Source organism: Ciconia boyciana, chromosome 13, assembly GCF_034638445.1.
Source record: "Ciconia boyciana chromosome 13, ASM3463844v1, whole genome shotgun sequence".
Taxonomy (NCBI): domain Eukaryota; kingdom Metazoa; phylum Chordata; class Aves; order Ciconiiformes; family Ciconiidae; genus Ciconia; species Ciconia boyciana.
In genome coordinates, this window is record NC_132946.1 from 9,070,855 (window position 1) to 9,083,535 (window position 12,681).

At 35.9% G+C, this 12,681-nt stretch overlaps 1 protein-coding gene across 1 annotated transcript in view; it reads right to left on the reverse strand.

Moving 5' to 3' along the window:
• VWA3A (von Willebrand factor A domain containing 3A) overlaps positions 1-12,681 on the reverse strand; it is a 35,019-nt gene that overhangs the window by 10,703 nt on the left and 11,635 nt on the right. The window contains exons 15-24 of the mRNA XM_072878386.1: positions 9,012-9,106; positions 8,292-8,411; positions 7,291-7,365; positions 6,413-6,557; positions 5,233-5,431; positions 4,719-4,789; positions 3,517-3,675; positions 1,949-2,039; positions 759-869; positions 68-165 (exon numbers count right to left, since the gene is read on the reverse strand). Of these exons, the coding sequence (XP_072734487.1) occupies positions 68-165; positions 759-869; positions 1,949-2,039; positions 3,517-3,675; positions 4,719-4,789; positions 5,233-5,431; positions 6,413-6,557; positions 7,291-7,365; positions 8,292-8,411; positions 9,012-9,106 (1,164 nt within the window). The remainder of the gene's footprint in view (positions 1-67; positions 166-758; positions 870-1,948; positions 2,040-3,516; positions 3,676-4,718; positions 4,790-5,232; positions 5,432-6,412; positions 6,558-7,290; positions 7,366-8,291; positions 8,412-9,011; positions 9,107-12,681) is intronic.

Here is a 12,681-nt window from a genome sequence, read left to right on the forward strand (position 1 = left end):
TAACATGTTCACATTAATTCATATGGATAATTCTAAAATGGCAATTTATTAGTAAGGAACAAAATACCTCTTTGCTTGAACAGATTTCCTCTTTTTTTGGCAGTGTAACAGAGGGAACAGACTTTCTTATGCACATTAGCTTTGGATACTTTCGGTATACTGTACCTAGTTAAGAAAATGAACAAAGTAATATTGGGAACCCTAGGTTTAAATAATAGCCCTTTTGAATCACATATGACTGTTGATTAAAAAACCAAACCAAACCAAAACCCAAAACCCAGAGACTAGCATTTCATACACAATTCCACATTTTTAAAAAAATGCAAAAGTTTCTATACATCAAAGTACCTTCAAAAAATCACTTATTTTTAAAAATTGTCACCTTCAAAAGATTCCAAACCAGATATTCTGTAATAATCTAAACCATGATGACACCATTTTTCCTTAGAGCATCTTTGACCAAAAGATCCCAAAGGACTTTACAAAAAACAAAACAAAACAAAACCCAACAAGAAAAGCACCCCAAAACCACCCAACAAAACAAAACACCCAAAAAACCAAAAGGAGCCAAAAAGAGCCAACCCTCCCCCAAACCCCAAACATCAAACCAAAACAACCCACCACTATTTGATACGTGAAATTCACTTCCACTCACTATTTAAAACACATAGATTATCAGTGGCTAACGTCCTAACAGTTTTATAATAAAAATGCTGATAGTAAAAAGGCTTCACCCATCATATCCTGATAACACGTACCCACATTTCTTCCTTTATCAGTATAAAATACTGACACAGAAAACTCTGGCTGCTTCCTTGGTTTATGTTTTCTTTTATTCTCAGTCTGAGGCCATTTTTTAATTGTTTGAGCTAAAAAAAAAAAAAAAAAAAAAAAGATGTCGACTTCCTTCAGCTAGATAAAACTCTTACATGCAACTCTGTTCTTCAGTTCATAATTTCCTATTGCCATAATTATAAATACTTAATTTCCTTAGATATTGGTTAAGAAAAATCCATATTATAGAACTACTTATGCTACTTTCATAGAAATGGAACCAAAACCTTTACAAATTTATAAATTATCATCAGGAAGAATGTCATAGCACATAATCTGAAAAGATCAGGGGTTTACAATAAGCATAGCATTTGTTGGAAAAGCCAATTAATATTGTACAAAGCACCTCATATGCAAATATGAATCCAGATTTGTAAACACTGCTACATATCAACAACCTAATTTCAATAAATCAGTAGATTTCAAGACTTAAATTTAATGAAAAACAAATTTGCAGATGTTAGCAAAGATGCAAAGAAAAAACACAGGAAAATTACAATAATGGAGGAGAAAGGAATTGGACTTGAAGGGACCAGCAGTGACTGGAATCAATTTAAGAGCTGTTCCATATACCAGGAGCAGTTGCAAGAGTCAGCACTTCAGATAACCTGACATTTGTGGGTTTTTTTCCTTCATTACTGGATCATAAATAAATCAAGTGGAACAGCGTATTAATTACGATGGGATCTAACAGTACTAGCAGAAATATACATATTGAACTAATAAAATAATAAATCTGAATTGTTGAGCCTTTGAAAAAAAATGGAGTATAAATTGAAAACCAAGAGAAGTGAGGTTTTAATTATGGCTTCAGGCATGGGACAAAGCAGGGCTCTACTTTCCACCACATACATTTGACATTTCCTGATGTAGGATGGATATCCAATCATATGACCTGGAAATAGTTATACAGCTGTGCAGTGTTCCTCTCACAAGAAAGCTAGATACATTACGGCTAAAACTTATACCGAAGTAATTTCAAAACAACGTTTCCTATCAGTCTGATTAAAGATTAAAATTGCAAGTGTTTCTAAAACTTAACTTAAAGCTCTGATTTAATATTTTATTTTAACCCAAAGAAACTGAAGACAAAAAGCCCCTAATCCATACAGACCTGGTGGAATTTCTGCTTTGGCACTAGTAGGACGCCATGCCAGTACTCTTACGGAAGCATTTCTCTCTGCACCATGGTTGTCTTTAATACACTATAAGCACATATAATAAAAAACAGGTTTAAAAGTATTTTAGTTGGATCATAACTGTGTTATTCAAAACTGGAACTATCCTTCATTATTCTCTAATTCCTGTTTTACTCTGGCTCTTGTAACAAGTCAGCAGATTGCCATGATGACTTGTTAATTTGTGATTTCTTGCTAGGTTAAGTAACTTTAATTGCTCTCTTTTAATTATCTTGCCAGTTACATCTGCCATAAAACTGCTGACATAAAACTAAAGACTAACATCTACAAGCAGACCAGTTTGGACCATTTTTGCCACTTGAAGGAGCAGTCTAGTATGGTAATGGCACTGTTTTATAGAATATAGTATTTTCCTCAGAGTTTTATTGAATATTGGAAACCTAGTGCTGACCGGTAATTATTCCTTTAGGTATGGCTCAACCCTCTAGAGGCTTAGCAGTCTGCTAAACAACATGAACACTTGTTTAACCCTATCAGACTTTTGCTGTGACACAGAACCTTCAAGTAACTGACATCTAATTTAACATAAAGCTCTACTATAAATATCACCAAACATCTACAGACAAACCTGTATCAGTTTTCTACAAGTTTAATCCCTGTAAAACTATGCTATGTAGTCATATCTCTGAGTGATTACTTTTTTCCTGCGTTTGTGAAGAGGTGTTGAGAATATGTTGTTTTTTATAAAATAGCATGGAAGACCTGTTTGAGCTTACCTACAAAGGTCTTTGCAACATGCACACACCTACACTTAAGAGTGCCATTCCCATTTCAAAGATGAGACCTGAAAATTCCAGGTCAAGTGTGAACTACATCCTTTGCAATAGGCAGTTCAGTGTCTAGTCATTTATACACCAAAGTGGTAAGCACTGACCATTTATGTATATTACAGACTTGCACACCCACTCAAAACAGATGCATACGCAGTCAAAATTAACATGGAAAACATTAACAAAATCCCAAAGGACTCAGTAGTGTAACTCCATGGAAATAAGCACAGTGGGCAGGAAACGAATCCTGAATCCTATTTCTTGTTTTATACTGGCTCTCTGTGTGGCCAAAGACATGCTACTCAGCTGCAGCTGTCTCATCTGTAAATGAGCAGGATACCATAAAATTCAGTATTTCCTAGAAGGGCTTGTAAAATAGACGTTACTTGGTAAAGCACATTTCTGCTTTGCCTTTGCTTTCATTAAGCACTAAATTTTTAAGGTCAGAGGAGGGATTATTTAGACAATTTTAGACACTACAATGTGGTTCTATTATAATTAATTACTCAGCAGGAGTTAGTAAGATGTACTTTTTTGTTTATGTAGCATTTTGAATGCAAATTAAAATGTAAATTCAGAGTACTATCACAGTGCTGTTTTACTTCCTTCAAATTTTCAGCCTGAGCACTTCTCTCCCAAAGAGCAGCATCTGATAGTTGGGTAGGATCTCTAATTAAAACACACAGCATCTTAAAAACGGGACCGTTTCAAACCATTCTAGCCAGACTCAGAGCTGTGGGTTTAGGAGATGGCAACTTCTGTGGCCTTCTTTTCTCTTTCTTTGTAGGGATGTTTGAGTCTCCTTCTGGTATAGATGGATTAGCAGACCGATTTACTGAACGTTGCTTCAAGGATTCCACTAGGAATGCACACTGAAATGGAAGTTCACATCATTTAGTGATTAATATATGTGAAATTTAAGTGAATGACGTTTTCAAAGACAGGCATTCTGTATTTATTACTTCAATAAAAAATAAAATTAATACCAAACATATTAATTTGGTAATGCTTAACACCTCTAACTAAATAGGAACCCCTTTGTGCTGTGCTTGCTCAAACACATAGGAAGGAAATCCTCCTTGCTCTGAGCAAACATTCTAAAAGAAAAGGCAACAGTACACATATCAAGACCAGAGCAAACTGGAAGATGATGAACCAAGTACGTGCAACTATTAAATGACAACAAAATATTTTAAGATCCCATTGAATATTCACCAACTCCTCTTTTAAAAAATCCTTTTGTGACTCAGACTTGCATGCAACAAGGTGCTCAGACCTCTGGACATATATCTTACTGCATATATCTTTCTAATCACACTTTTGTAAGAAGCAACAACCTTACTGCCATGCTGGCTATATTGCTTCAGTCACTTTGTTAGATACCTTTGGAAAAAGTCAAGTGCATGTAATATGGAGAGATATGGTCTAATTCTACGTCCTTAGTACACTTCAAAAAACAATTGTTTTAGAATTGAACAAATGTATTGTGCCAATGACAACCCCTCCCTCCGCTGTGACTTACAGGAACTTAATATTATATATTTGTTATATATAATATGTAACTTTTTAATATATTTATATATATATATATATATAATCATAATGAACAATTAATTCTACTTGAGAAGAATTCATCATTGGATTGGCAACAAAAAGGAGAATCACTTCAATTGCAAACTCCTTGTATTTCATTAGGAATCATGGCCAGTCCAACACCAATCACTGCAGTGCTATTGTAGAACTGCTTTCTAGGCCATATTTACTCTACAGTGACTATTCTCACACTCTAGAGCATTCCGGCCCATCTCACAAGGATTTTCATTTTGTCTAATCTTCTGCATTGTCAGCTAAACAAACACTGTTGAATTTTTTTCTGAAGAAAAACATAACTTAAAAAGATACATATAATTCATACCTTTTGGGAGTAGTTGTTTGCTTTTTCCATTTCAGACACAATAACAGTGATATCATCACTTTCAAAAATACCTGATAATCAAATATAATCAGTGTGGGGTTTTTAAGTGTACAAAATACATATTTTTTAAAGTGTACAACAATTTGTAGAGCATGCCAAATATCAATGAAAAGAATCAAAAAGCCTTTGTTTCCTATATGCCAGGCAGCCTAGATGTACCACATTAGTAACTACATTTTAAATGTGCATCTTTAAAGTACCTAGCAGAACACAGTGAATTCAAATAGGGAAAAAAAAAAAAAAAATCAAATTCCTGCATAAAGGCTGCATTATAATATTCTGCAGTACAACTGAAAACCTTAATCAAACTAGGACTTCTGTTTTTATCTCAGTGCTAGTATAGCATTATTACATCCTAAAAAGTAAACTATTTGATTTGGGGGGAAAAAAAACATTAATAAATATTATTTAATTATTGAAAAAGAAGTATGTGCTGACTTTCCTTTTCACATACCTGCTTCTCCAAACCAATGAAATCTCCCATTGGCTGCCTGTACTATTTCTTTAAAAGCAATGGCAGTTTCAGCTGGGTTAGCATAGCGGGCTGGAATAATCCCATTGGAGTCAACATCCTCCATTACATTAAACAGACAGACATGAAGCTGCAAATCAAAACCTCTGCAAACCTCAGACACATAAGCACTGATTGTGTGCTGCAAGACAGAGAAGAAAAAAGAAAAAAAAAAAAAAGAAATCAGTAGTGACCCTCTACCTCAGACAAACTTCCATCTATTCCACTGGTTCCTGAACTGATGTACAAACACTCCCAATCTGAGCAATTCAGTACAGGAACATACCCTGAGTAGCTGAATGCCTCCTCAAATCATGCTATCACTATTACTAGTGACAATGGCAACAGCATTGCTGCAGCCTGAAGTGAGACAGGGTAGCTATGGGAATCAAAGACACAAGGTCATGGACTTCAAGGTAGCCATGCACTGAAGCAAAGAAGTAGGGATGGAACTATTCCTTTGCCTTTTTGTATGTATCCTTTGTTTTCTTGTTAACCACATGGGCTTTTAATGATTTCTTAAGTTTGCCCAGAATTTCCAGAAGTTTGGTAACAAAAGCAAGAGACACCCTACTGTGCACGCATGGTTATTCCAGTTGGATTACCACATGTTCATGAACGCTAGGCTGTGCACATGGCTTAACAGCCACAGAGCACATGCACTATGAACATATACCCAAGCAATGGATTACTGTTATTAAAAATAGGAGCTGGCTCTACATAGCATACTATGGAGTTCCTCCATAAAATTATTTGTGGCTTTGTTCCCATGAGTTATAAGGAAATGATATCATATGAAAAATCAGAGTTGGTTTGTTCAAACTCAGAAATTTGCAGTGAAGTGATGGCCAGAGCTAGAGTGGGAAAGGAATCCTAAAAACACCTCTTGAATTTTCTATGATTCCCACATTATTAATAATTGCTACCTCCAACACATGAATAGCAACTGCAGAAATGGAAGTTTGAGATCCTGATAGTTGTGCTGGCTTAGATATGTAAAGGAGAAGTATTCTGCCAACAAACCATGGTGACTAGCAAAAAGGAAAAAAAAGAAAAAAAAAAAGTTGAGATTAATTCCGATAGGAACTTACAGAAGAGTTGCAAAACCTGTGATGATACTTACTGTTTCCTGATCAGGTATTCCAGTAGTCAGCAGGTAAAGTCCTTGTGATTTGTGTTTATCTTTGTCTTTGAAATCTACTTCCACAGCTCTCCTGAGAGCACTCATAAAGTTTCTACTCCCTTTGCACTGCAAGCTCAACACCCACCTTAAAGAACATGTTTACAGTTCAAAGAATGAAGCAAGAAAAGCTTTTGTTTCTGCTCAAAGCAATAAAGAGAACTAAGAATCTTAAATAACACTGCACTGGAGTCTAAAATTTTTGACAATGACAGACAGCAAAACCAGATTATATAATCACCCAAATTATTTGCACTAGTTTCTGTACTGCCACCATGGCAAACCAGTTTTTAAGATAAGATTCAGAGCATAGAGATGAAAGAATTATCTCTGAATTTTATGCAGAAAAATTGTAATATAGTAGAACTTATAGGAATAAAAACGAAACCACAGAGGTATAATGAAACCACCAAGGGCGTGACTCCACAAACAGAAACCTGGGATTTGTTTCCAGGGTATGTGGGGAAAAAAACATAGTTTAGCTTTCACATCCCAGTTGAATTTGAAGCAGTTTTCAATTCTTCATGTAACCTGTGCATTTCTTACACAGACACTTCTATATCTGCACACATACATATTCTGTATACATATGAAATACAAAGTCAGTAGGACATATTAAAATTTATAATGCTGTCTTCACAACAAACTGTCATGAACAATCAGCATAGAACAGTTCACGGCAAACTATTTTTGTAATATGATAAATTTATCAATTAAGTAAATTGTTCACAATGCTGTTTAAATCTGTTTCTCTGTTTTATCTATTTCATGGTACCTACACTCACTTAATTCAGATGTATGGGAAAGTTATGTGATCCTACCTCCAAGCATTTTGTAAGTTTTCTGGTTGGGATGGAACCAGTTCCAGCTGCCAAGGCACAATATCGCTCCCAAATCTTTCACAGAAAGATAAAAGCAATTAATTTTCAGACTATGCTTTAGAACAAAAAAAAAAAACGGAGTAAATTCACTGAAAAATAAAAATCTGATTTGGGGTATTACAGATGTAAAATTGCTTGATGCTAATTATTTTCTATTTCAAACAATTTAATTATTCACATTTATGCATCACTCAGGGGTTGTCAGATTTTCAAGGTAGGGGGTCAGACTACATTTTTCTTTCCTGAACAGGATACCAAGCGAGCTGGTAAAAGCTCAGCGGAAGGATTGTGACAAAACAACCCCAACCCTCAGATGCTGCTTGTATATCTCTTGTGAGGTAACAGCTCTGCTCTCCCACCAGGTTTGGAACTCTATGAGCTGCTCTTGCTTTTACCTGCCATTCAGAAACCTGCCCAGCTGCTGTTCAGCAGCTGTGCTATACGTTTCTGACTACCAGTGTCGAGCAAAAAATTTTATTACATTTACATACAAATTACATATACAAATTATATTACATACAAAAACTATTACGTATTTTAAAAAGTATTGGAGGTACTGTAAAATTTAAAGGGTGTTCTCAGTTATGGTACCTGAGACACCTCCAGAATCCTCTTCCAGTAAAAGTTTCTGACATGTGAATTGATACTGTTATGAACAATACAGCAGGAAAATAATTTGTTGCAGGTATGATGCAATCAGTTTAAGTAAGCCTCACCCAAAACAGTGGTTTTTAATTATTAGTCTGGTCTCTGTGCATCTGATCCATACACCTACCCAAAAATGATAAATCAGTGCTACTCTTGCAATTACTTCATCATAAAATGGTAAATACAATTTAAAAAATCTAAAATATGCCCATTAGTATCTACAATCTCTCAGCACACTTCTTTCATTGCAATGTGTTACAATTATTTTAAAAGAATCTTAAATAGTTGCTTACGCTATAATATTGAAGTAATCCTTATTTGACATTTGTTCCTCAAGTAAAAGTCGCAAAGAATGCTGGATGTGGGTGATGTACATGGAGTTTGTCACTGATATATCAACAAGTATAACCACCCTATATAAGAAACATGTTATTAATTAAAAAAAAAAATTATTTAATTATGTATTCTTATAGTCACTGTACTGTAACTCAACAGGGAAAGTATCTTCTAGATATGTATGAAAATGTATAAACACTGAATCTATATTAAAAAAAAATCTGCAAAACATAAGGTGAGATTTTAAAAAAATAGTAACAATAATGGAAAAGTCTATCTTTCTTAAGCTATGCAATAATCAGGGAACTGGCACATGTAGTGCCCTAAACAGGTCCTCTTCCTTCTCTGTACTTGAATATCCAAAACACATCTGAAACGTGTGGCTTACTTGCTAGATAACTCAAATTTAAGAGTCTCATTCTGTCTCATGGAAATTGCAGTTTTGTGTTGACTGATAATCACTGGATTCAGTAAATTCACTGGATCATTTAAAAAGCTGAATATCAATATCTGTTTTCAAAAGTGGATTGCTTACGCTGGTCATATCTGCAACTGTTGTCTCTACATCTGACTATTTTCTGCCCCGTATTCCTTGGTGCTGACTTAACACACAAAGCAAAAGCTGGCAAACTAGAGCCATCACCAATACACAAAAAAGGGCTATCAAAGTACGGTACCTCCTTTCACAAACACTTCCCCATATTCTTCTGCTAGCAACAGATAGCCAGTCAATTCTTTTCTCATAGATTCTTACCATTTTAGCAAGGAGTTTCTACAGATAAAATATAGAAAATTTAAGTTAAAAAAAAAGTTCAAGTAAGTCTTTTATTGCCAAATGCTAAACAGAAGTAACATGACAGCACAGTAATGAAAAAATTAATTATTTTCATTCATTTTGACAGCAGCATTTCATTCTTAGTAAAGATAAGAGAATACAGTCCATGAGAAAAACATAGTGATAAAAAAGCAACAAAGGGTCTAAAGGTCTAAACTCTCCTCTTCACATTTCCCCTTACTAGCATGTCCCAAAATAGTGGCCAAGCACATTAAAAAAAAGAAAAAAAAATGTTTCAAAATACAGTTTTTGCAAGCTTACCATTTCTTCAATAGCAATTTTAGGCAGTGTTCATAACAAAACACATAATTTAAAATAAACACCATATTCTCAAACACGTATCATTCTTTAACACAGTATCAGTTTGAAGACATTAAGGCAGTTTGTCCAAACTCTATAGAACATGACCTTTGCAAGAATATGTATGCATTATATGTATGAGAGAAAATCAAGCTAGAAAAGGACACTGAACTCAGAAATAAAGCTATAAGGTAGCATGCTTTTGGAGTACAAAACGCAAGCCTCTACTGGTGATCAAGGAGCCAGAAGCTGCTTTCATGTCTGCTAGTTAAACTTTACACTCTCCTTTGTAGTCTGACTATAGAGTTCTACAGATTTCTCATCCCTCCTCCATTTTAAAGAAATATTTGCCCTGCCTGCAAACATTCCCATAGCCCTTTGTCAGCACTGATAGTGGAGTGGTACGGAAGAGAGAAAATAAAAAGAACTAATAGACCACTATATAACACACCCTGGCTGCAAATACCCCCAAGCAGCTTCTATTTCATTAAACTTGTCCTACTCTCTGATGATCTGCATTCTGACTGAGGAGGATATCCTCAAGAATCACTACTGCCTGTAAGAATTCCAGCAGTCTTCATTATGTTACCTGTATATATATGTATCGCTAGTTCTTCCACACTTAAAAGAGCGAATGAAGTCCTCAAAGATCCTCAATATCCCATACAGTGTTATATTTCTCCTGGTGTGCCAGTAGTTTTAAGGTTATCTATATAGCAATACCACCATGGCAGATATCCAAAAATCCTGACATCCCCAACCTAACAGTGTTCTTAATTCATCTGCAAGCTTGAGGAGAAAACTCTAGTAGTAGCCTTGCTATCCTCTTGAAGAAAGTCTGTCAACTATCAGGCTGAGGGCAAATGCAAAGTAGGATAATCAGTTTGTGCAGCCAGTTCAAAAACTTAAGGTGAATGTAAGGGATGGCAGAGAGCAGTGTGCAGTGTAGCTCATGGGAGACAGAAGGAAAGATAGAGTGTTGTCTTAGACACGGATCTTTTCTTCAAACTGAATGGCCATCCTGTTGTGCTTGACACAATTCCAGCTGTGCTTAACACAAATGAACATGTCTTGGAATAAAAAGCTGCTCTGACTTGAGACAATGCAATCAATACTTAACAATAAATCTGTTATCTATAAGGGATTTTACTGTTCTTATTGAATTCACCAGTGACACCATCTACAACATTGTTTGTAAGCTCTCTTTTAAAGCTTCCCTTTAGACAGACACCAAGGCCAATGCCACCTGCATAGTTGAAAGATCATTTACTTGCTAAAAAGTTACCTAATGAAAAAATCACTTACATTACCAGAGACTCAGACACTGAGATATTACCTTGTTCTGCCACTCGATTACAATTTAGAGAGCACCACACATGCCACACAAAAGAAACAGTTACCTGGCCTACTTTCCGTCTGCCGTATTTATCACCAACATCTCCCTCTCTGTCTCAAGGATGGGCCAAGAGTACCTAACTGGGTGTTTTTTCTACTTTTAGTCTTACTAAATAATTTTCACTGACCCCTTTAATCTTCCAAGGCAAACTCCACATTGCTTGCTATGCAAATTACTAGGATTCCTAAAGGCCTGAAAAACTATTGAGAAACAGCCTTTATACACAGGGTTACAGACTGGAAGGCATGGAGTAGGCATTTTATAAATATTACACAGATTTCTCAGACTAAATGGGGCAGTCGGTATCATTGGACAAACCTACTTTTTTCCTGAACTTTAGCCAGCTTTCTGAGCCTACATAACAGGGTGTGCTCAACCATCTTGAAGCCTTTCATAAAAATAGTTTCCCACTAACCTCCTGCTAACTAATAGCAAGCAAGGCTTAAAAGGTTCCATTTTGTGATTGCTACTTTTTGCCCTAGGATGAGAACAGTTCTTGTCTACTCTTTGCCCCAGGATGAGAATAGTTCTTGTCTTGCCCCTAGTGTAGAATGTGGAGCTCTAGATCTGAAAGCACTGGGTGCCTCTGCTCATCATACCATGTTGCACAATGACACAATCCTCTTGTTTTTCCCAGGACTCAAATCCCTCCACAGTATTTCACCTTGCACATAAAGCTGCAAAACCACTGTCCACATGTGCCCAGCTAAGCCTGAAGAGTGTAGTTTCCTCAGACCACACTCACTTCGGAAGAAGAGAGAAAAAAAACCCAAAACCTCCATGCAAGCTGTAGATGAAGGGGATAAACTAGAATAATTTAGGAAAATGTGGTTTGTGGAAAATGTGGTATGCTGGCACAATTTTCAGAATTCACATTAAGTATAAAGAACAGTTGAGCACATCCTAAAACATGAAATAAAAATACTCAGCTTCTGCTGACACTTTAGAGTAAAGCAAAAGCATAACAACCTTCTATAAAGTAAGCAGAAATAATGTCTGCTTTCTGACTCTTAAAAAAGGTTGGTTATGCTGAAAACACATTGAAATAATTTGTCCTTTACATTCACATTAGCAAAAATATATTCTGTCTAAATGCACAGCAAGAGTGTTGTAGGAACACTGTCAAGGCTAAAATACTATTCTTGGTAAAAGAGTAACTTCAGAGTGAATTACTTCTGATGTGACCATCTGCAGAGTATTACCATTTGGCAATCATGTAGAACTTACTAGATTTGGATCTCATCATTTTACAATGGTGACTATGAGCTACTTCCCATGTGGAAAGGGTGAAGGATTCACAATGAAAAGGCTAATGTGATGTCTCTGAAAGTACAAATCAGATGCTGAATTCAGAATATAAACTATATCTCCAAATCCTACTGGACTCTCCATATGGACTGTACTACGTTACGGGCCTTAAGGTATTATAGCAGGATTTCAAACAGAAGGAGAGTGGGTGCTGGATGCTCTAGGATCCACCCCAAACTACACAGGAGAAAAAACCTCACATGTATGTACACATTATCCAAACACAGAATACAGACTAATGCAAGATCCTGATCAAGGCAACCTGATTTTATTCCTGTGGCTTTCTTCATAACACAGACTTTCATATGCTTCTGCCATCTTCCCCACATGCAGAAATCAACATCACTGATCTGGAATACTGTGTCTTTTTTCATCATTCCCCTTAATTCACCATTCTCCCCATCTCCATCCATCCATCCATCCATGGAGTTGAGAGAAGCTCACCTACTCATGTCACAGTGTATTTTTTTAATCCCTTACTCAACCAGTCTTCTGATTATTTGATAGT